Below are 25589 nucleotides of genomic sequence, written 5' to 3'. Positions count from 1 at the left end.
GGGCAATGGGACAAACAATTGAAAGGAGGCCCCTGCCCATTTCTGCAGCCAAGAAATACAGGAACTTAACGCGGGCAAAGAATTCACATTGGGGAAATCTCAGTTAATCAAATACAGGTCTTATTGAAGCAATACAATTTCATCCTGTTGCAGGCTCACTCTCCTCCTTTAAGACTTCCTTAAAATTTACCTTCTTGACCAAGCTTTTGGTTATTTGCCTAATATCTCAGTGTACATCGCTCAGTGTCAAATCTTGTTTGATAATCACTCCCATGAAGTGCCTTGAAATGTCTGACAATGTCAAAGCCACTATATAAATGCAAGTTGTTGCAGGAACAAGCTGCCCATTTTTTGCCGAGCCTAAAGCCAAACAATAGGCAAGGACAAAACAGGGGACAAGGTTCAGAAGAATGGCATGAGTTTGGAGGTTCGCTTGCCTACTGATGGAAATTCATTAAATAATAAATTAATATCTTCATATAGAGACAGAAAAGTGACTATGGTAATGCGGACTTCATGTGTCAAGGTTTCCATCTAGAAATTTCTGTACAGCCCACTGGGGAAAAAACATGATCATCCAATGAGGTGGGAATTCTAGATATGAAAAACAGTGACGGAACAATTCCTTCTTGTCTAAAAGAACGGCTAATACTGAAGCACCTGCAATGCAGTCTTGTGCCATTGGATGGCACGAATGTACTTGTATAATTTAGTGCATCTCAGCGCCCTCTGCTGTTAGGAAAACTCAGTTTCAAATGAGCCAAACTCACAAATGCTAAAAATGAAAGCTAGCTGAGCTATATAAATTCCAAATCAGAATCAACATCAGGAAGCATCGGGAACAAGACTTACAAATTGGCCAACAGCAAACCCAATGTAACAATGGCAGCTGAACTCACCACGTTCTGGTGGTGTAATCCACCCATCAGAAGGGCCCAAGCTTAATTTCCAAACTAGAGTTAATCCATCTTAGCTGGACCAGTGCTACAGTACCTTTGGGCTAAGGAAGGGGGGCAGGTAGGACTTATATCAGACAGAGTTAGTGACGGATATTCCAATTGCAATGGTACATGTGCTTCTGGGGGGAAAACCTATGTTAAGGTAATGATCCCTTTAGGAACTAGGTTTTTTTGGAAGATGGTTTCTTGTAAAAAAGCAACTTGTTTCCACGAACTGATCATGAGATCAAGCTGACTTGGACATGGACAATAGAGAAAAAAGAGCCAACAAGAAGTTAACCACAGGGGATTAGATTCTTGTGTTTGGTTCTGTTATCAAGCAGTCTAGTTTAGAACAAGCTGGTGTCAAGGAATGTCTCTTTCAAGCAGGACTCAGCTGAAATTGTGTGTGCTGGCTAAAAGGTATAAAACCCTTCATAACTAAAGGACTCTACTGGGGAGGGGGCGAGCGAAAGGGGGCGAGCGAAAGAAACCGAGAGACCAACACTTGGGACGATTCTCTGATTACGAGTGGATCTGATCTGCATGGCTGCCAGAACAGCTTCCTTATCAGTAGCTCGAATAAGGAAGGTGGAGCACAGGATGGGTGGAAACATTCACTGGAAAGATACTGGAGCACTACTGTATTGGGGGTAAAATGATGTGGGAGACAAGAAATAGATGCGTGCTTATTTATGCTCGATTGACAGGCAATACTTTTAACATGCCTTCCAATACCTGATTTGTTCCCACTGTACTAACATGTCAAATGCAGCCAACTCCTAACAAAGTGTTTAGCCTAATTTCATTCAGAAATAGCCTCCATGAAGTTATTCATAGTGGCTGACTACCACAGAACTCCTACTCATTGCTCTTTTAATTGATGCTCCTCGATACCATCCTGGATATAGACTTTTTGGAAGCTGCAAAGGTCTATTACTGATCATTGCTCCTTACTAGATATTTCATCTCTGCAGAGGCTTTTGGATTTTCCTGACAAGCTGTACAATATTACATACCACAGAGACACAAATTTAAACTTGTTTCCTAAACTTACCCATCATTGGGAATTAGTACGAGAGCCCTTGGATGGTCTAATACAGTGGAATTCAGCAGAGTTAGGCGAAGGTCTCCATCAGGGTTTGAAACCTAACGCATGAGAAAGTAAATTATCAAAAGGAACTTAAAATTATAATTTTTTTCATCTCCCCAAACTTCACTCTCAATCAAACAAGATTTGTAAGATTGGAGCTCTCAATAAGTGTTATTTGTAATGGACTGATATAAAATCATTGCATGAATTTATTTGGAGTTTAATAAAAAAGTGGGTAAGAGGAGTCAGCTACCATAATAAAATTTAACTTAATGATCGAGCTGAAACTAAGCTGAAGACTAGTTCAATCAGAGTAAAAGCTCAAAGTTTGATCTAAATATAGACATACAGCAGAGCAGAATCACATCTTTCTTTTTGGGAGAATGTTATATTCAAGGGAAAATTGAGAAACCACTCATCCATATTTCTGCATCACCTGAACGTAATAGAGGCAACATAAAAGTCCCTCTACACAACCCAAGCAACATCTCTACTTTACAAATGATATGTCCTATGCACATGATTTTTATTTTCTGCACCAGCCAGCCATTCAATGGAACAGCTAAAAATGTAAGGTTAGCATTGAATTATAATTCAGTTTTAATGCGGTGATTTACACCCACTTAATTAGGGTCAAGTCCCACTAAATACATTGTACTCTAGATTGCTAGCAGCTTCAGAGCTTTCAATCAGAGCAATCTGGTCACATAGAAAAAGGTTGAGAAATATTATTTTTTAAGCTCTGACACCTGTTTTTGTTTTTCTTTCTCAAAGGAAGGCAATCTCTTTGCCAAAGTTAAAAAGCATGCTCAAGCCCATTTAAGGGCACAGCAGAGTCTGTTGCTGAGTTACAGAAACCCTGAAAGTCCTAAATTACATCTGCAATGTGCGTCAATAGCCTATTTCCACCAGCAGAGTGGAAGAGAGAGGAACAACTAGTCCAAGTTTGTACTGCTGATCCAAAGCATTCGCTGTTGAAATGGGGAAATTGAGGATGTAGCCAGGCTTGTACCTTGCTGATAATTTAGACTCAAATGGACAGAATGTGTCACTTGACTAACTAGGCTCAAGAAACTCTAGTTCACCATGAATCCCAATCTTTGGGAGAGCAGAAGAAAAAGGCAGGAAATTTTATTAGAAGTCAGTAATATCTAATTTCTGTTCAAATATCTGCAGCACGTGTGTGGTACCTCGTTCTTACTTTTCTCAATGTACCAGCATTATTTATCAGCTCTCCTTGCTAGGACTGATTCAACATATATTACAGAATCCCTTCATCAGTTGCCAAGATAAAAAAGGCTAAACTTTGCAATTTGTTCAAAAACTATCAGTTTAGTAATAAACAATTTTACAAAGTTACTAGCATACATGCAAGCAAGGCTGCGGACTGAAAAACAGTAGCAATATTGAACTTATTTCAAGTAGATATTAATCTATTAATAAGTACCAATTAATCTAGCATTAATTATATTGCTGACATACTGCAAATTACACAAATTATATCCAGCCCTCCCATTCACACTCCCACATCACTTACTACTGCTCAGTGGATGGGTCTGGCAATCCACCACCAGACTGCTGTCCATGATACTCTTGATCCACCTGTTGAGGTGTGGAGTTGTGGGCCAGGGTAGGTCTCATTTAAATCGCTTTGCCCTCTGGGGATCAGCCCAATCGCTGGCCAATGCTTGAACGGGTCATAGGCATTTAACAATTAAACAGAAAATGTAATACTTGCCTCAAGTTTCTTTGCTCCAGCATCTATCCAGTAGAGAAGCTCGCTGATAGGGTCAAAGGCTAAAGCTTCCACTATTTGTAGGCCATCCTTTATTATTATATCCTGGCCTGTGTTTCCATTTAAGCACAAACGCTGAGCAGAGAAAAACTGATTAGCAAGAAACAGTGGCAAACTGATAGTTAAATTATAAAATAAAGCAATAAATGAATGTTTCAGTGTATTACTGGTCTATCATAACAAGGCTAATTCTGTTATCTGTAACAATTTCAAACTGTAAAATAAATCCCAATTTAAACCACATTAAAGGTACCCTATGTCTAATGTACAATATTACTGTCCAACTGTACAATATGTTTCCTCATCAAGGTCACCAACTAAACTAAAGGAGAGAGGCTCAGCTAGGACAACCCTCCACATGTCACCCTAACTCTGGACCTGTCATCTTCACTAAGTCCAGGAGCGGATCTGTAAAGACACACGTATCCCCTACAATTTAACGAAAGGTCGTAATTCAGGCTGTGCATCTGACAAAATAAAATCATTACCATACATCTGAATGTATATTAGAAACACTCCATTTCATTTCTTGCTGGTATTGGGAGCTCAAATTTCAACACCACCAATAATATCTGCAGTTTAAAACAAACATGAAATTGAAACTAAATTGTGTTTGTTATATAAGTAGTCGCTTGACAGTACAGAACCAGCGTATTGCTGAAAACAGACACGCTGTCAAAATAGCTCATTTTTACTCAACAGGACCAAAAAAAGACAAACGTTCTTCCATGGCAATGGCTCGACCAGAGTCCACTTGCCTACCAATCAGCACCCTTTTCTCATGCAGTATAAATTGTTGTTCCCTTTGAAATTTGGTATTCTTGCATCTGTCCTGATGAGTGCAAGACAAAAAGCTTGGCTAGCATGGTTTTTTTCAACCATACTCATTCTATAATTTGAAAGGAATTAGCAACCCCAATGTGATGTGCATTGATTTATGAAGCATAACTTGCAAATCTACTAATTAGAGGTTAGGCTGCGGATAGTTCTGGCCTAGGTCACATCAGATTCCATTATACCTAAGGCAACAAATCAACAGGCTAACAATGCAGTTAATGTGCCAACAAAACACTAGATTTAAATTCTGCTCATCTATTTGTGTCTCTTCTTTTGCATCTTCCTTTCTTTATCGCTCTGCGTGCTCCTCTCCCTCTCTGTGCCCCAAATACCTCTGGATTATCCTCGATTCCAAATCTATACAAATTTCTTTGCTCAAATGCACTGGGTGAAAAACTTTAATAAACTTTGAACAATTTCATTCTGGCATGTATAGAGCCTTTAAATGTATTCACACCAACAAAATTAAAATAAAATAACGGGCATGAAAATGCTCAGATTCCCTCTTGTACATCTAAAGCATCTGCAATCAAGTCCTGCAGCAAAGCTGACTGACTAGTTCTTTGTGCATTGACATAACTGTACAATACTGCAGACCCACTGAAGTCTCATCATTAAGGTACCTCTTATATCATCATCATCATATATTATGCATGTAAAGTACTTCAATAAAATTTTTACAGCAAAAAAGGAAATCTTCAACTTTACTACCTTTGGCATAAGTTATATAAAATGAAAGTTTACACAACCAAGTTTATTTCACTCATAAGTAAGTTATACCACTATATAACTGAATCAATAGTTGTTTCATTTTTTCAGCAATGTTAAGAAAGGAATTAAAACCAATTGCTGAAGCACCAGCGTTATCATCTGGATATCCCTCTTCAAGTCAAAGCTATAGAATCATTTAAAGCACAGAAGATGACCATTCAGGCCATCAAGTCCATGCCAGCTCCCTGGGGGAGGGGAGAGGAGAAACCAGTCAGTCCCACGCCCCCCACAGCCCTGCAAGTTTATTTCCTTCAGATGCCCATCCAACTTCCTTTTGAAGTCATTGATCATCTCTGCTTCCGCCTCCCTTGTCGGCAGTGAGGTCAGGTTACCACCACTAGCTGCTTAAGTTCTTCCTACCTTCCCCCTGCATCTTTTGCCCAAAATCTTAAATCTATGTCTCCTAGTCTTTGTACCAGCCCCCAATGGGAAGTATTTTGCCTTGTCTACCTTATCTAAGCCTGGAAATTAATATTTTATAACACTGGAAATTAACATGATCAAAATGTAATGATATTTATTAAAATATTCAAAATAAATATAGGTAACATTCATAGTCCAAATAATAATCTGATTATACCTTAACTCAAGCTCCCTCAAAGTCTAAGCCATCTGACAAAAAGAGATCATCAACAGATGAGAATGAAATTTAGGGGGATGGGAGGATAGTGCTGATACTACTGGGCTAGTAATCCAGAGACCTGGACTATTGACTCTGGTGAAATAAGTTCAAATCCCACCATGACAGCTGAGGAATTTAAATTCAATCAATTAGTAAAACCTGGGATAAAAAGCTAGTCACATTAATAAAGATGAAACTACTGGACTGTCATTAAAAGCCCAATTTGTTCATTACTGCCCTTCAGGGAAGGAAATCTGCCGTCCTTGCCTGGCCTTCCCTATGTGTGACTCCAGCCCCACAGAAATGTGCTGACTCTTACCTGCCCTAACTTAACAAGCCACTCAGGTGTATCAAACTCCTCCAAACAACACTCTGGGAGAATCTACACCACACAGACAGGGGTATTTCAAGAAGATAGCTCACCACCACCTTCAAAGGCAATCGGGGGTGCGCAATAAGTGCTGGCATTGCCAGCGACATTCACATCCCGTGAAAAGACTTAATGGAGGTTGCTGGGGCTGGGGGGGGCGGGGGGGGGGGAACAGCTTATAAGAGAGGCCAGCTTTGGAAATGATTTTACCAAGATAGGATTTAAACAAACCAAGTGTGTACCATCTACACAGTGCACTATAGCAACTCCCAAGGCTCCCTCAACAGCACCTTGCAAACCTGGAACTTCTATTAACTAGAAGGACAAGGGCCACAGATGCAATGTGAACACCACCAGCACCTGCAGGTTCTCCAAGTCACACGCCATCCTGACTTGGAACTATATCAACGTTTCATTGCTGTTGCTGGGCCAAAATCTTGGAACTCCCTCCCTGACAGCACTATGGACACACTGACTGCAGTGGTTCAAGAAGCTGGCGCACCTCTACCTTCTCAGGGGGAATTACAGATGGGCAATAAACGCTGGCTTGGTAGTGAAGCTCAGATCCCAAAAAAAAGTCTTCAAACTTTAATATACTGCTCATCTCATTTCTCAAAATTAGGAGCAGAATGTGCTCACCTGGATAACATCTTGTGAAATATCTGCCCAATATATGCAGTTGTTTTCAAAATCAAAATCCAATGATACAGTGCCTCGTAGACCCTGAAGTGGCAATACCTCATCTGTGCCCATGGAAAGATCATAGCGATGAATAGTGCTCCTTAGAGCATAAAGTAGGAACTCATTTTCTTCTGCAATCAAAAAAAATTATTTAAATGCACCCTGAATGTTCTACTGCATTAAAGGTGCTACATTAATGCGAGTTGCTGTTGGTTTTCATATTTTGATTGTTTCTTTATGTTTATCCCACTTGTCATTCACTCTGTTCTGTAAAGAAAAGGCAGACTTTTCCTTTCAGAATCATGAGATCCAGCTGCGATCCAGTTAGTTACTGCAACGACAGCTGAGAGCATACCTTTCCCTATACATTCACACCTGTCTTGCAAATGTCTAAATCCTGCCCTTTTTTTCTTATTGTTTACGTTGGGGAGTTTGCTGACACTGAACTATTGGAAGAATCATCCTTCAATTTTGTCTTGTTTCTGCTTTTCTGTGGAAAGCAACCACACAAGACGAAATTCTGTTTGATCAAGCTGCAACAAAGAAAGCAATTCTCTCTCTCACACCACACTGCCTTCAGGGGAGGGGCAGTGACTTTCTATGGATAACAGCTTGTGCTTCTCTCTCTAGATTGAAAATTGGGAATTGAAACACAAACCAAACATTTAAACCATCCAAATGGCCATAACCACTTCCCTTCTCTCAGCCTATTACATCCAACACATTAAACAATTGGCATTATCTGGGGAAGAAAAGATGACATTTTGGTGAGGAATCAAGAGCAGGCAAACAGCCACCAAATACATTCAGATCAGACTAACAAAACCTTATTATATTAATGCTGCACCTGGTTACCAGTCACTACAACCTTAAAGGCCTAGGTAAAGGTAAATGGTTTCACCTTACCTCTCACAGGACAGGGCAGCATTTCCCCCTCCAAACGAGCCTCAACATCACCTCCGCTACAAGTATCGCCTGAGATTTTACGGTACCTGGGAAAACAAATTAGGCATATGTCCCTTTACATTGCAAATTCCATATTATTGACTTAAATGAGCTTGCTGATTCAGTCTTCTTTATCTTCAGCCATGTTTTAAGATGGCAGAATTTCCTACATTACAACAGTGACTAGGCTTAAAACTAGTTCAGTGGTGCAAAGCACTTCAGGGTGCTCAGAGATCAGGAGTTGATACTATGTAAATGAACATGAGTTAGTGAACATTTACCCCTTTGTTCGCTTGTACGTGGAGCCAACAGGGCAGGGCACAGGTGGAGCATACATATTGCCTGTGAACTCTGGATCAGGGGTGCAAACCTCCGATGACAAGTCTCCACTCAGCTTGAAGCCAAAGTCACTAAAAGAAAGTAAACATTAGAAAGTTAAGAATCACTGGCAAGAAATCTGTAATCTTTAAAAAGCATATTCAACAGAATACATTTCAATTCTCTTCTGTTCCAGAGATGAGCCATATTGGACTCAAAACATTAACTGTTCCTCTCTCCACAGATGCAGTCAGACCTAGAGAGTTCTAACAGCACTTTGTTTGTATTTCAAAATATTGTTTGCAAATATTAAAAGGCAAGAAAAACTATAATAGGATTGCACGTAAAATAGTCAAGAAACCTTGTAAAAGTACTTAGGGCTTTCAGACAGAAAAAATGTATAATTTGAGTAAATGCCAACTCTAGCTACAATATATGAGTACATCTTATACAAAATTAATTTCATATCCCAAATACGCTCATCACCTCTGATTTTACTTAGCTTTTACTCAATACTACCATAAAATACTACCATGCTACAAACACAAGCAACTCCATGGGAGGTCCACCAATACATACTTAATACAGATCTGCTGTAGAATAATAAATCTTGAGTAACCATGGAGTTTTGTTAAACTTAGAAACAGTGGTAGGTCATTCAACCCTTTGAGACTGCTATGACATTCAATTAGATATGGGTGATTTGTACCTTGACTCCATTTACCTGCTTTAACTCCCTATCCCTTTATACCCTTGCCCAACAAAAACCTATTGAACTTAACTCTTGAAAGCTCTAATTGCCCCCTAACATTCACAGCTTTTTTTGGAGAGTGTGAGAATTACTGATTTCTACAATGCTGTGAAAAAGTGCGCTTACAGATTTCACTCCTGGATGCCCAAGCTCTCATTTTATGTTTACATAACCTATGTAATTTTAACACTCAGCTTCAGATAATGGCCAGAATTTTCCAGCCTCCTCATGAGGCATTCATTGGCAAGTCATTGAAATCTCTGTTCACAGTAGCAGGACTGGAAGGTCCCACCAGCGAGAGGGGCTGGAAAATTCCAGCCAACGTTGACAATTCATTTCAAGTTCAACAAGTGACTTGCTTTGCAAATGTTCTCAGCAACAAGCTACCAGTTTTCAGAACAAATACAATATATAAAATGAAGTGCAACCCAGCATCTCAAGACTTTCAAATTAGAAAAATATAAAAGTTTACTAAATCCAAAATGAGCATTTAATCAGATTCCCTTTCCGCCTATATTCTCCTATGCCCTAATGAAGGAGTCAATTCCTTGTTAGATACTGGCTACTCTGGTATTTCACCTGATATTTCGCCCATTCTTCCATGTGATCCTAAACAGCAAGCGTCAACAACCTTTTCAATCCTGTAGTGGGGGCATTATTGCCAAGTTCAACCTTTCCTAACCCCGATGTCCACAAATATAGAATTCCAACATGTCATTGGCGATCATGAGTGGAAGCACAACTCGGTTTCCTCCTCTGGCCATCTGCAACATCCTTACGGTTATCCCTGCCGAAATCAATTATTTCAACACAAACCCGAGATCAAACCTGGAACCACCTTCCATCTGTTTGGCTTAACTATCCTTGGGCAAAAGGAGTGATCTATTACTATTGGGTAATCTAGGTTGAAGTAAGTAGCATTTTTTGATAGTTATCAAGGGTTTTTAAACTGGTAATAATAATCCTATGTGCGCATTTTGGAAGAATGTTTGATGCATTCAAACACACGACAGCCAATGTAACGCTTTTCCAATAGGGGTCATGATCTGTCAGAAAATTTAAAAAAGACAATTAAGTTGTTTCTTTGCAAGAAGCAACCGCCTCACAAAAGACTAGCAAAGGTCATGCTCAGGTAATGCTTTCCTCAGCTAGGACATGGTCCATTATGCAGGGAGTCCAGGATAACTGGTTTTCCATACATTATGCATCACAGATTTGCATTAAACCTCTATAACAGCAGAATAAAAACTTGACAACTCACCAAAATACAGCACTGCATGATTCATTTACAACATCACTCTGCTGAACAAATTAAGCAAACAAATGCTGGGTGCTGGGCAATTGATAATCAGAGAATAAGATATAATTGTCATAGATGAACTGATAGGGCACATCCACCATATAAATGATGTAGGTTACCTGAACAAATGGCAGTGAGGGGCAGTTAGAAAGCCCATCACCAGTCTGGTATTTTTTTTTTAAAAACTTGTTCCATTAGTTACCATTCATAGTCCTCTCTTGTACAGGAACAGTTGCTGACTGTAATTGGCCTGTCATAGTCTTCTCCATTGAAACAGGTTGCATGTGGAGTTCTTCGCTTGTAGACAACTTTTCGGCCAAGTAAACACTCATTCCCATGCTCATCAGAGGGGGACCACAGTTTGTAATCATTCTCAGAACAAGGTACTCCTTAAAGAAGATATAAAGAAAGAGCTTGCATTTCTAAGTTTAAAATCAAAAGATTGCACTTTGGATAGTTTGCAATTGTGAATGTTTTTCTAACTTGATAGAAAATTCTGCTGGGGGAGAAATGTTTTGCATTGAAGTGATTACAGGCTTCATTACTGATTGCTAGATGCATTTACACATTACCTACTGACTTTTCTTTTTATTCATTCACAGGATGTGGGCTTCGCTGACAGGGCCAGTATTGATTGCCCATCCCCAGTTGCCCTTGGGAAGGTGGTGGTGAGCTGCCTTCTTGAACCACTGCAGTCCGTGGCGTAGGGACGCCATAGCGCTATAAAGGAAGGGAGTTCCAGGATTTTGACCCAGCAACAGTGAAGGAATACACTAGTTTCCCCAATGGAGTGTATAATGCAGGTAATTTTAGATAGAGTTCAAAAATGCCAACTGGTAGTCAGTCACCTCCTGTACTATGATCCCCACATGTATTGTGCCCAAATCAGTAAAGTCAGATCTTTTTGCATGAATAATCTATAAGGTTCCCCAGAAAGTGGAAAGGGGTCAGCTTTGCACGATTTTATACTCATACGAGATCAGAGTTTAAAGTGAATTGGGTGGAAAATAAATTAAATTCACAAGCAAACAGAAACAGAAAATAGGAGCAGGTCATTCCATCCTTTCACCCTGCCCCACCATTCAATATCATGGCTGATCCTCGATCTCAACACCATATTCCCACTCTCTTCACATACCCCTCGACGCCTTCAGAGTCCAGAAATCTATTTCCTTCTTAAATATATTCAGTGACTTGGCCTCCACAACCTTCTGCGGTAGAGAATTCCATAGGTTCACCACCCAGAGTGAAGAAGTGTCTCCTTATCTCAGTCCTAAATGGTCTACCCCATATCCCAAGACTGTGATTGTTCTGGAACTCCCAAGCCTGCATCCAGTCTGTCCATCCCTGTCAGGATTTTATACGTTTCAATGAGATTCCCTCTCAAACTTCCAAACTCCAGCATATACAGGCCTAGTCAGCCCAATCTCTCATACGACAATTCTGCCATCCCAGGAATCATTCTGGTGAATCTTTGCTGCACTCCATCGATGACAAGTATATCCTTTCTTAGGTAAGGAGGCCAAACTGCACACAATACTCCAAATGCGCTCTCACACAGGCCCTGTACAGCTGCAGTAAGACATCCTTGCTCCTGTATTCAAGTCCTCTCGCAATGAAACCAACATACCATTTGCCTTTTTAACTGCTTGTTGTACCTGCATGCTTGCTTTCAGTGATTGGTGCACAAGGACTCCCAGGTCCCTTTGTACATCAACATTTCCCAATCTATCACCATTTAAATAGAGCTCAATCATTCTGTTTTTCCTACCAAAAAGTGGATAGCTTCACATTATACTGCATCTGCATATATAGTGAATAGCTGGAGCCCATGCACTGATCCCTGCAGTACCCCACTAGTCACCACCTGCCACTCCAAAAAAAGACCTATTTATTCCTACTGTTTGCTGTCTGTTAACCAATTCTCAATCCGTGCCAATATATTACCCCCAATCCCATGTGCTTTAATTTTACACACTAACCTCTTATCTGGGACTTTATTAAAAGATTTTCGGAAAATCCAAATGTACCACATCTACTGGTTCTCCCTGACCTGATCTGCTAGTTATGTCCTCAAAAAACTCTAGGTTTGTCAAACGTGCCTTCCCTTTCATAACTCCATGTCAACTTTGTCTAATCCCATTGATATTTTCTGAGGGCCCTGTTATCACACCCTTTATAATACTCTCGCATTTTCCCGACTACTGATGTTAGGCTAACTGGTCTGTAACTTGCCGTTTTCTCCCCCTCCTATTTTTAGTGGGGTTACATTTGCCACCCTCCAATCTGCTGGACTGTTGCAGAGTCTCCAGAATTTGAGGAAGATGACAACGAACTACTGATCCACCACTTCTATGGCCACCTCCTTTAGTACCCTGGGATGTAGATTTTTTTTTATTCATTCACAGGATGTGGGTTTCACTGGCTGGGCCAGCATTTATTGTCCATCCCTAGTTGCCCTCGAGAAGTTGGTGGTGAGCTGCCTTCTTGAACTACTGCAATCCATGTGGTGTAGGTACACCCACAGTGCTGTTAGGGAGGGAGTTCCAGTATTTTGACCCAGCATCAGTGAAGGAATGGTGATATATTTCCAAGTCAGGATGGTGAATGACTTGGAGGGGAGCTTGCAGGTGGTGGTGTTCCGATGTATCTGCTGCCCTTGTCCTTCTAGGTGGTAGTGGTCGTGGGTTTGGAAGGTGCTGTCTAAAAGAAGCCTTGGTGAATTCCTGCAGCGCATCTTGTAGATGGTACACGGTTGCTACTGTGCATTGGTGGTGGATGCTTGTAGATGAGGTGCCAATTAAGAGGGCTGTGTGCCAATTAAGAGGGCTGTTTTGTCCTGGACAGTGTTAAGCTTCAGTGTTGTTGCAGCTGCACTCACCCAGCTAAGTGGAGAGTATTCCATTACACTCCTGGCTTGTGCCTTGTAGATGGTGAACAGGCTTTGGGAGTCAGGAGGCAAGTTATTCGTCACAGGATTCCCAGCCTCTGACCTGTTCTTGTGGCCACAATATTTATATGGCTATTCCAGTTCAGTTTCTGGTCAATGGTAATCCCCAGGATGTTGATAGTGGGGGATTCAGTGATGGTAACACCATTGAACGTCAAGGGGTGATGGTTAGATTCTCTCCTGTTGGAGATGGCCATTGCCTAGCACTTGTGTGGCACAAATGTTCCTCGTCACTTGTCAGCCCAAGCCTGGGTATTGTCCAGGTCTTCCTGCATTTGGACATGGACTGCTTCACTATCTGAGGAGTCACAAATGGTGCTGTACATTGTGCAATCATCAGCGAACATCCCCACTTCTGATCTAATTATGCAAGGAAGGTCATTGATGATGTAGCTGAGATGGCTGGGCCAAGAACACTGCCTGAGTAACTCCTGCAATGATGTCCTGGAGCTGAAATGACTTAACTCCAACAACCACAGCCATCTTCCTTTGTGAAAGGTATGATTCCAACAAGTGGAGAGCTTTCCCACTGATTCCAGTTTTGCTCGGGCTCCTTGATGCCAAATGCTGCCTTGATGTCAAGGGCAGTCACTCTCACCTCACCACCAGAGTTCAGCTCTTTTGTCCATGTTTGAACTAGGTCTGCAATGAGGTCATGAGCTGAGTGGCCCTGGCGGAACCCAAACTGGGCATCAGTAAGCAGGTTATTGCTAAGCAAGTGCCGCTTGATAGCACTGTTGATGACCCCTTCCATTACTTTACTGATGGCCAACAGTAGACTGACGGGGCCGTAATTGGCTGGGTTGGATTTGTCCTGCTTTTTGCGTACAGGACATACCTGGGCAATTTTCCACATCGTCAGGTATATGCCAGTGCTGTAGCTGCACTGGAACAGCTTGGCTAGGGGCACGGCAAGTTCTGGAGCACAAGTCTTCAATACTATTGCCAGAATATTGTCAGGGCCCATAGCCTTTGCAGTATCCAGTGCCTTCAGCTATTTCTTGATATCACGTGGAGTAAATGGAATTGGCTGAAGATTGGCAACAGTGATGCTGGGGACCTCCAAAGGAGGCCAAGATGGATCATCCACTCAGCACTTCTGGGTGAAGATTGTAGCAAATGCTTCAGCCTTACCTTTTGCACTGATGTGCTGGGCTCTTCCATCATTGAGAATGGGGATATTTGTGGAGCCTCCTCCTTCAGTGAGTTGTTTAATTGTCCACCACCATTCACAGCTGATGTAGCAGGACTGCAGAGCTTAGATCTGATTTGTTGATTAGGAGATCGCTTAGCTCTATCACTTGCTACTTGTGCTGTTTGGCATGCAAGTAGTCCTATGTTATAGCTTCACCAAGGTGACACCTCATTTTAGGTATGTCTGGTGCTGCTCCTGGCATGTCCTCCTACACTCCTCATTGAACCAGGGTTGATCCCCTGGCTTGATGGTAATGGAAGACTGGTGGACCACGAGGTTACAGATTGTGTTCGAGTACAATTCTGCTGCTGCTGATGGCCCACAGCACCTCATGAATGCCAAGTCTGGAGTTGCCAGATCTGTTTGAAATCTATCCCATTTAGCATAGTGGTAGTGCCACACAACACAATGGAGTGTTGCCTCAATGTGAAGGCAGGACTTTGTCTCCACAATCGTGCAATGGTCACTTCTACCGATAGGGTCATGGACAGATGCATCCAAGACAGGTAGGTTGGTAAGGATGACATCAAGTATGTTTTTCCCTCTTGTTGGTTCCCTCACCACCTGCCGCAGACCCAGTCCAGCAGCTATGGCTTTTAGGGCTCTACCAGCTCAGTCAGTAGTGGTGCTACCGAGCCACTCTTGTTGATGGACATTGAAGTCCCCCACCCAGAGTACATTCTGCACCCTTGCCACCCTCTGTACTTCCTCCAAGTGGTGTTCAACATGGAGGAGCACTGATTCATCAGCTGAGGGAGGGCAGTATGTGGTAATCAGCAGGGGAGGCTTCCTTACCCACATTTGACCTGATGCCATGAGACTTCATGGAGTCTGGCATTGATGTTGAGGACTCCCAGGGCAATCTCCTCCCGACTGTGCCACCACCTCTGCTGCATCTGTCCTGCCGGTCAGACAGGGCATACCCAGGGATGGGTGTTATCAGAAGCTGGGGATTTAATTGGCTTTCAGTCCCATTAATTTCTCCAGTACCATTGTTTTAGTAATACTAATTTCCTTAAATTCCTTACTCTCACTAGACCCTTGGTTCCCTAGTATTTCTGGAAGATTATTTGTGTCTAGCTCCGTGAAACAATTCCCCTCATATAAAAGGGAGCTACTAACAACTAGTAAAAATCAACTAGAAAATTAATGGATGGATCCTGACACACTAAAAATGGAAACGTTGGTTTATTTGTTTCAAGGTATTTAGTAAGCTGGCCATCTTGCATTCTTTTTTTTATATAAAAAAGTGCAATCTTTAAAAGCAGACCTTAACTTTTCAGGTGGAAATATTTAAATCATTCAAATGCAATGCAAAAACATAAACTTAGTTTGCAAATGTTATCTAGCCAGAAGGATAATTTTAAACAGAGTTTTGTTTAGCAAACACTATTCAGTTCACTAAAACAAGTATAATTCAAATAGCTAAAATAGGTTTAAATTCATTTCAATATCTATTCGCCGCTCTAGGAACTACCCGATAGGTCATGTAGCTTAAACTGTACTCACCCCACTTGACCCCCATCCTGGATTGTCTTCAATTTTTGTTAGCATCTTCCATAATTCTATTCCTGCTGGCCCATCTCACTTCAGGTCATCTTAAATGCTGATGTAGCAGTTAGCTATGTGGTTTGTTATAGCACTTGGTGAAATTTGGGTAACGTTTGGTAATGTTGGGTAATGTGCCAGCTGTTGCTCCCACCCACACCGAAAGTCAGTCAAGGTAACAGGAGCTCGGGTTTGTTTCTCCCCCACCCTACCCCACCAACATTTCAGAATAGGTTCACTTAACATCTGAAGCCACATGCACAACCATTACGAAATGAGAATTACTTCAGTAGACTTTAAAAGAATCAAATAAAAATAACAGACACTAGAAAGGCTATGGGTTTGATCAATGGTTCGTGTGCAGTTAGTAAATACCAACTGGAGTAACTATAGAAGCTATGTAACAGGGATGGCCAAATCTTCTGAACCTTAGAGCCACATACTATAATCTGGAGACATTCAAGAGCCGCAAGACATGAACAGCCTTTACAGAGATTTTTATTACTATTGCACACACTTCTGTGGTGAAATCTTCTGCTTTTTCCCCTCTTACCTTCCAGGTTTCCTTCACACAATTCAGAACGTGGCAAAACCAAATCTGCTTCACTGAAGCACAAAGCTAACACAGGCTCACTGCTTAACTGACTTTGGCAGCCTTGTTCTTCTAACGTGGAAAAATCAAGTGGTTGAAAAAAAAAATTGATTTTACCTGGGGAAAAAAAAATTGTAACCTCCTGCTGATCACATTTGAATTAAAGTACCAGTGTCCCAGTTCACTGGATTATTACATTCCTGTTCTGCATTAAACTGTTTTCTTCCTTTCCAGAAGGAGGCTACAAGTTGGAGGGTCAAGAAGAGGGTGGATGGGGGAGCCAGAGAAAATGGTGGTGCGGATCGCATGGCCCCATGTAAAACCTACAAGAAACTACAAAAGCAATCTTGCAATGATGCTGGAACGAGTTGTTGATCTTAACCCTCCTCCCTCCATCCTTCTAGTGCCACTGCTGCTCTCTGGTTCTCTCCCTCTATGAAGCTGTCTGTAGCCAAGGCTGCACCTAGCTGTTTACCTCCCTCCTTTGCGCAACTTAATAGGTTTCACAGCACAAGAAATTAACTGCAGTGTGCATGTGGCTTATGAACCACAATTTGGCCACCCCTGCTACATTATCATCCATGCCCCTAAATCTGTGGTGGTGGGACCCACTGATCCCTGCTGAGAGAATGTGGAATTTGGTAAAAGGCAGAGGCCAGTATGGATGCAATGCCCCCACAATGTTCACAGTCCAGGGTTCATGCACGAGAGAAAAACTTGGGGAAATTCTGGAGGGCTGTAAATGAGTTGCCATCTTCAGATGTGAATAAGAAAGGGAATTTCAGAAAAATAGGATTAAGAATATTTAAGAACATCTACTGAAGTTAGCTGGTCAGTGTGCAGGCCAGGGTTATATCCTGTTTTCATCTCCTTCACAAACTCCCTGTTGGGGGAATGGGAAAAGAGGGTTGAGTTTTGTAAAAGGAACTAAAATCCACATGAACATACCCAATGCTAATGTTGTGTTGATCTGCAGTATTAGCCAACTGTGGGACTGTTCAGCATACGATCCAAAGATTGTGAAGACTGTGCTTTTCTCCCCTGGCTCAGTGAGTAATCCATATATAACAACAGTCTTCTGAGTGAAGTTAAAAATCTGCCATGTCTCTCCCTCATTGGTGCTGTACCTTTTTATCAAAAAGAGATTGATAGACAGGTAAAATGATGCAGCAGATCAGTTTTCAAATAGCTGAAGAATTTTCACATCTACACATTTCTCTGGTGTATTAAATTCATACAACATCATGAAATGCATATCATACAAAAATAATGCTAAAAAAATCCTAAAATTAAATTCTAATTGAATGCTGTGGGGAAAGAAACCAAATAGATGGCACAAAAATAACTGAAAATAAAGTCTCTCAGAGATAATAAGTCATTTTATTTAAGGCTGGAAAAAGTCAATTTTTTGGTTTACTCACTTCAGTTGGGTAGTAGGGGATCCCTGAGGAATTGCCAACAAGATTCCCCCATGGTCAGCCCAAGAATAATAATGTGGACCTTCAAGAGCCTGAACAAGAAACACAAAAGCCAGATTCAGAATGTTATCAAGTCATCTTTTACACTGCCATTTTTTCCTTTCACTTGCATGTTCTTTTCCCATCACTGTCCAAATGGGTTTGCTTGTGTGACACTCTAGACAGGCAACAGAATTGACAACCTGTCAAATCAGTCCCATGATTTGCACATCCTGCGCTATGTGGGAAATCCTAGACGCTCCTGGGCAGTCTGGATGATCATGTGTGCAGGAAATGCTTCCGACTGGAGCAGCTTGATTTCTAGATTTGGAGCTTGAGCGGCAGCTGGGGTCACTACGGTGCATTCATGAGGCTGAGAGGCTCATGGGTAGCATGTTTCAGGACGTGGTCATCCCGCAACCTAAAGAAAGTGCAAGCAGAGAGGGAATGGGTGACCGCCAGACAGAAGGAGGGGACCAGGCAGGTAGTGAGGGAATCCCCCGAGTGCATCTCTCTCGCAAACCGTTTATCAGCCTTGGAAAACGGTGAGAGTGATGGTTCCTCTGTGGAGGCCAATCTGAGCCAAGGGCATGGCACTGTGGGTGGTCCAGCTGCTCAGGGCGGGAGGAAGTAGTGTGAAAAGGCAACAGTGGTAGGGGATTAGTTAGTGAGGAGAGTAGCCAGGTGCTCCAGGACAGTATGTTGCCTCCCAGGTGCCAGTGTCATGGATGTCACGGAACAAATGCAGGACATTCTGAAGGGGAGGGTGAACAGCCAGAGGTCGTGGTCCATGTTGAGACCAATGACGTAGGAAGAAAGTGAAATGAGGTCCTGCAAGCAGACTTTAGGGAGTTAGGTAGGAAATTGAAAAGCAAGACTACAAAGGTAGTCATCTCCAGATTACTCCTGGTGCCACCCAGTAGTGAGTATAGGAGCAGAAGGATACAGCAGATGAATGCGTGGCGGGAGAGATGGTGCAGGAGGGAGGGCTTTAATTCCTGGGGTATTGGGACAGTTTCTGGGGGAGGTGGGACCTGTACAAATTGGACAGATTACATATGAACAAGAATGGGACCAACATCCTCGTGGGGAGGTTTGCCAATGCTATTGGGCAGATTTAAACTAAATTGGCAGGGGGGTGGGATCCTGAAAAATAGTTCAGAGGGGAGAGAAGCTGAGTTTAGGAGAGAAGCCGAGATGGAATTAGAAGTTACAACACTAATGAGAGAGTCTGGAAGACAGAGGAAACATAGGCTAGATAAGAAAGAAGTGAGTTTAGCGAGGCTAAATGGAATATATTTTAATGCAAGGAGCCCGAGGAATAAGGCAGACAAGCTGAAGGCACAGATAGGCATGCGGGAGTATGATATCATAGATTTGACAGAGACTTGGCTAAAAGGGCAGGGTCGGCAGCTCAACATTCCTGGTTATATGCTATTCAGACAAGATAGAGAGGGGGATTGAAGAGGATATATTAATATTAATCAAGTAATCAATTATAGCAATGAGGAGGGATGATATCTTGGAAGAATCAAATGAAGCCACATGTGTAGAAGTAAAACACAAGGGGCAAACACACTGTTGGGTGTGTACTATAGGTCCCCAAAAAGTCAGAGAGAGAGAGAGAGAGAGAGGATTGAATGTGAGATCAAATTTCAGAGGTATGTATGATAGAGCAGTAATAATAGGGGATTTTAATTACCCAAATATTAACTGGGATAGTTTTAGTGTGCAAGGTAGGGAAGGAGTAAAGTTCTTAAGTTGCATCCAGCAGAGCTCTATTAGCCAGTGCACAGAAAGCCCAACAAGGGAGGGGGCTGTCCTGGACCTAATATTCGTAAACGAGCCCAGGCAGGTGGAAAGCATATCAGTAGGGGAGTTTGGAGATAGTGACCATAACTCAGTTAGATTTAGGATAGTTATGGAAAAGGATAAGGTTGGGCTGGGAATAAAAAGTTCTAAACTGGGGAAAGGCTAATTTTACTAAGATGAGATACAATTTAGCCCAAGTGGTCTGGGAGCAGCTGCTTGCAGATAAAACTGTCAGAGCAGTAGGCAGCATTCAAGGAAGAAATAGCGAGTACACAGGGCAAATATGTTCCCGTAAAGAAACAGGCAGACCAAGTCTGGAGAACCCTGAATGTCAAGGGACACAAAAGTTAGAATTAAGAAAAAAAAGAGAAGTTTGTGGCAGATACCAAGGGCTCAATACAGCAGAGTCCTTAGGGGGAGTGTAAAAAGTGCAGAGGGGAACTTAAAAAGGAAATTAGGAAAGCTAAGAATGCAGGAGAAAGCATTGGTGGGTAGAATAAAGGAAAATCCAAAGGGGTTTCTTAAATATATAAAGAGCAAGAGAATAACTAGGGAAAGAGTAGGGCCAATTAGGGACCAGAGGTAATGTGTGCATGGACCCAGAAGGCATGGGTGCAGTCCTCAATGAATAATTTGCGTCAGTCTTCACAAAGGAAAAGGACCAACACAGATTATAGACATCAGCCTGGAGGACTGTGAAATATTCGAGAAAATTAACAGAGAGAGGAGGTACTAGCAGCTTTAGCAGCCTTGAAAGTGGATAAATCCACAGGCCCGGATGAGATATATCCCAGGCTGTTGAGGGAGGCAAAGGAAGAAATATCAGTGGCCCTAGCAGTAATTTTCAAATCTTCTCTGGCCACAGGTGAGGTGCCAGAGGACTGGAGGGCTGCTCACGTTGCCCCATTATTAAAACAGGGAGGAAGGGATAGACCAGTCTAACCTCAGTGGTGGGGAAGTTACTGGAAAGAACTCTGAGGGACAGAGTATATCTGCACTTGGAGACACACAGATTAATCAGGGATAATCATCATGAATTTGTTGAGGGAAGGTCGCATTTGATAAACGATCGAATTTTGTTTTGAGGAGGTAACTAGCAGTGTTGATGAGGGTAATGCATTTGATGTGGTCTACATGGATTTTAGCAAGGCTTTTGATAAGGTCCCTCATGAAAGACTGGTCAAGAAAGTAAAAGCCCATGGGATCCAAGGCATAGTGGCACGTTGGACCCAAAATTGGCTGAGAGGCAGGGAGCAGTGGATGATGGTTGAGGGATGTTTCTGCAACTGGAAGTTTGTTTCCGGTGGGGTTCCGCAGGGCTCAGTGCTGGGGTCCTTGCTGTTTGTGGTGTACATAAGTGATTTGGATGTAAAAAATAGGGGGTGTGATCAAGAAGTTCGTGGATGACACAAAAATTGGCAGGGTGGTAAATAGTGAGGAGGATAGCCATAAACTGCAGGAGGATATCAATGGGCTGGTCAGAACAGTGGCAAATGGAATTGAACCCGGAAAAGGTGCGAGGTAATGTTCCTGGGGAGGGCTAACAAGGAAAGGGATTACACTATGAATGGTAGGTCCCTGGAAAGTACTGAAGATCAGGGGGACCTTGGTGTGCATTTCCATAGATCCCTGAAGGTAGCAGGGCAGCTAGATAAGGTGGTCAAGGCGGCATATGGGATATTTGCCTTTATTAGCCCAGGGCATAAGATACAAGAGCAGGGAGGTCATGCTGGAACTGTATAAAACGCTGGTTAGGCCACAACTGGGGTACTGTGTGCAGTTCTGGTCACCACATTATAGGAAGGATGTGATTGCATTGGAGAGGGTGCAGAGATTATTTACCAGGATGCTGCCTGGGCTGGAGGATCTGAGCTATGAGGAAAGATTGGATAGGCTGGGGTGGTTTTCCTTGGAGCACTGAAGGTTGAGGGGGGACCTGATAGAGGCATAAAAGGTTGTGAGGGGCATAGATAGGGTGGACAGGAAGGCACTTTTTCCATTAGTAGAGGGGTCAATAAACAGAGGGCATAGAGTTAAATAAGAGGTATAAGGTTAAGAGGGGAGTTGTTTTTTCCACCCAGAGGATGGTGGAATCTGGAACTCTCTACCTGAAAGAGTGACTGAGTCAGAAACTCTCGTAACATTGAAGTATTTAGATATTCACTTGCACTGCCATGGCCTCCAGGGCTATGGGTCAAGCACTGGAAAATAGGATTAGTGTTGTCAGATCTTTGTTGATTGGCACAGACACAATGGGGCGAATGGCCTCCTTCTGTGCTGTAGACATCTGAGTCTATAACCCAAACATTCACTATTCCAGAACCATTCACGTCAAAGGTGCACAAGACAGACCAGGGAATTCTTCTTGCCTAATTTTTCCTTTGTTGCCATGGGAAAGTATAGTTAAACCCAAGTCTTGTTCTAGCTTTTCTGTATCTTAATTATAATCCTATAGTACATTTATATTCATAAGGATGAGTTGATGGCAGTTCAAGGGTTTTTTTTGGCAAAACAAGTCAAATATGTGACAGAGTTGGCGCACTCAAGTGCTACCGACAGTGTGATACAGGTAAAGAGACAGCTTCTGTTCAATCTGTTTGAACGAGCATTAGTCACGTGGACTGGTACAAAGTAAACAGCCTGTAAAATTTGTGACAACACTAAAATGTTGATTATCATTTTAGCATTATCTTTCACATGCCCAGGTTTGGAAGAGCAAAAAAAAAACTCTATCCCAATGGGGAATTTTAGGAATTGTAAAAGGTTGCAGTCTCCAAACAAAAAGGATCGCTGTAGTGCCTCTCAAGCCTTCAGGACATCCCAAAGCAGGTATAACTAATGAAGCCTTTCTGAAGTGATCACTGTTGTAACACAGGAAACGCTGCAGCCAATTTTCATACAGCAAGTTCCCACAAACAACATTTTTGATGGTTTGCTCATGGGATGAGGTGTTGCAAAGCCAGCATTTATTGCCCATCCTTAATTGCCCAAGATAATGAGATCATGACCAGATAATTTTTCCGTGGTATTGGTTGAGGAATAAATATTGGCCAGCGCCCCAGAAGTCCCCTGCTTTTCTTTGAATACGCCATGTCCACTGAGATGTCCTCCAGAACAAGATGAATTGGCATTCTGAACCATTTGTCAGTACACAAACATATACATATGAACATACTGTGAATTAGGAGGAATAGGCCACTTGACCCCTCGAGCCTGTTCCGCCATTCAATATCATGGCTGACCTGAATGTAACCTCAACCCAACATTCCTGCCTACCCCCGATAACCTTTCACCCCCTTGTTAATCAAGAATCTATGTAGCTCTGCCTTAAAAATATTCAAAGACCCTACTTCCATCACCTTTTGAGGAAGAGAGTTCCAAAGGCTCACTACCCTCAGAAAATATTTCTCATCGGTCTTAAATGAGCAACTTATTTTTAAAAAGGTAACCCCTAGTTCTAGATTCTCTCACAAGAGGAAACATCCTCTCCACATCCACCCTGTCAAGACCCCTCAGGGTCTTATGTTTCAATCAAGTCACCACTTGCTCTAAATTCCAGTGGATACAAGCCTAGCCTGCCCAGCCTTTCCTAATAAGGCAACACACCCATTCCCGGTATTATAATAAAAGCAAAATACTGCACAAGCTGGAAATCTGAAACAAACTGAAAATGCTGGAAAAACTCAGGAGGTCTGACGGCATCTGTGGAGAGAACACAGTCGACGTTGAGTCCGTATGACCCTGCTTCAGAGCTACAGAGAAGTAGAAATGTGATTAAATTTATACTGTTTAAGGGGGTTGGAGCAGGCGAAGCTGGATAGAACTCACTAACTACACCCCTTTTTTCAAAATTCGTTTTTATATTTTATCCACTTATTTTTATTTTCATTCATTTATTCATTGTTCTATCCCCTATCCCATTTTTGATCTTTTATTTCCCCCTCCCCCCAATCCATGTCTACAAGGGCCATGTTACTTGTTCATTTTGTTCTTTTCAGGGTACTTACCCTTGTCCTGCTATTGTCACATTCTGCTTTCTTACCTTAATGCCACTTTCAGCACTTTTTTTTAAGCCCTTACCACTAACATTAACACTCCCTTTGTTCATGACATCTTTGTCAATCTTTCCTTTGTCCCCATCTATCGCTGGCCCTCTATCCAGCTTCACCTGCTCCACTCCCTTTAAACTATAAATTTCATCACATTTCTACTTCTCTGTAGCCCTGAAGAAGAGTCATACGGGCTCAAAACGTCAACTCTGTTTCTCTCTCCATAGATGCTTTCAGATCTGCTGAGTTTTTCCAGCAATTTCTGTTTTCATTCCTGGTATTAGTCTAGTAAACCTTCTCTGAACTGCTTCCAATGCATTTACATCCTTCCTTAAATAACGTGAGGAAAAACCTTTTTACCCAGAGGGTGGTGAAAGTCTGGAATGCACTGCCTGGGAGGGTGGTGGAGGCAAGTTGCCTCACATCCTTTAAGAAGTGCCTGGATGAGCACTTGGCACATCATAAAATTCAAAGCTATGGGCTAAATGGTGGTAAATGGGATTAGGTAGGTAGGTCAGGTGTTTCTCGCGTGTCGGTGCAGACTCGATGGGCCAAAGGGCCTCTTCTGCACTGTGATTCTGTGAATGTGACCAACACTGTACAGAGTGCTCCAAATGTGGTTTCATCAATGCCCTGCACAACTGAAGCATAGCCTCCCTACTTTTGTAGTCAATTCCCCTCAAAATACATGATAACATTCTAATAGCTTTCTTAATTACCTGTATGGTATAGATTAGTTGCTTACTAATAGCACAAAATATTTAGTAACCTTAACACCAGTTTCAGTGGTTGTTACCATATAGACAGCTCGAGGTTAGAGCCAGTAATAGGGTTATTCCCCTAAACATGGAGATAAACAAATAATAATAACAACTCTACACTACCTGACTCTTTCATTGCAACAATACAAAAAGCAATTTTTTTTAAAATTCTTTCATGGGATGTGGGCATCACTGGCTAGGCCAGCATTTATTGCCCATCTCTAATTGCCTCGAAGGTGGTAGCGAGCGCCTTTTAGAACTGCTGCAGTCCATGCGGTGTAGGTACACCCACAGTGCTGTGAGGGAGGGAGTTCCAGGATTTTGACCCAGCGACAGTGAAGGAACAGCAATATAGTTCCAAGTCAGGATGGTGTGTGGCTTGGAGGGGAACTTCCAGGTGATGGTGTTCTCAACCACCTAGGGCAGCAGATGCATAAGGTTGCATGTTTGGAAGGTGCAGTCTATGGAGTCTTGACGAGTTGCTGCAGTGCATCTTGGAGATGGTACACACTGCTGCTACTGTGCATCAGTGGAGGGACTAAAATGTTGAAGGTGATGAATGGAGTGCAAATCAAGCAGGCTGATTTGTCCTGGAAGGTGTCAAGATTCTTGAGCGTTGTTGGAGTTGTACTCAACCAGGCAAGTGGAGAGTATTCCATCACACTCCTGGCTTGTGCCTTGTAGATAGTGGACAGGCTTTGGGGAGTCAGGAGGTGAGTTACACACCATAGAATTCACAGCCCCTGACCTGATCTTGTGGCCACAGTATTTATATGGCTGGTCCAGTTCAGTTTCTGGTCAATG

General features: G+C 42.3%; 1 protein-coding gene across 1 annotated transcript in view; it reads right to left on the bottom strand.

The window, feature by feature from the left end:
- The window catches only part of sorl1 (sortilin-related receptor, L(DLR class) A repeats containing), a 203602-nt gene that overhangs the window by 69485 nt on the left and 108528 nt on the right, over positions 1-25589 (bottom strand). Inside the window, exons 12-19 of the mRNA XM_078533063.1 lie at positions 18128-18216; positions 17655-17833; positions 10624-10810; positions 8334-8462; positions 8014-8099; positions 7066-7238; positions 3770-3901; positions 1996-2087 (exon numbers count right to left, since the gene is read on the bottom strand). Coding sequence (XP_078389189.1) covers positions 1996-2087; positions 3770-3901; positions 7066-7238; positions 8014-8099; positions 8334-8462; positions 10624-10810; positions 17655-17833; positions 18128-18216 — 1067 coding nt within the window. The remainder of the gene's footprint in view (positions 1-1995; positions 2088-3769; positions 3902-7065; positions 7239-8013; positions 8100-8333; positions 8463-10623; positions 10811-17654; positions 17834-18127; positions 18217-25589) is intronic.

This window comes from Cetorhinus maximus, chromosome 2 (genome assembly GCF_964194155.1).
Source record: "Cetorhinus maximus chromosome 2, sCetMax3.hap1.1, whole genome shotgun sequence".
NCBI lineage: Eukaryota > Metazoa > Chordata > Chondrichthyes > Lamniformes > Cetorhinidae > Cetorhinus > Cetorhinus maximus.
Note: the sequence above shows the minus strand (reverse complement) of the source record. Positions and strands in the feature narration are given on the sequence as shown.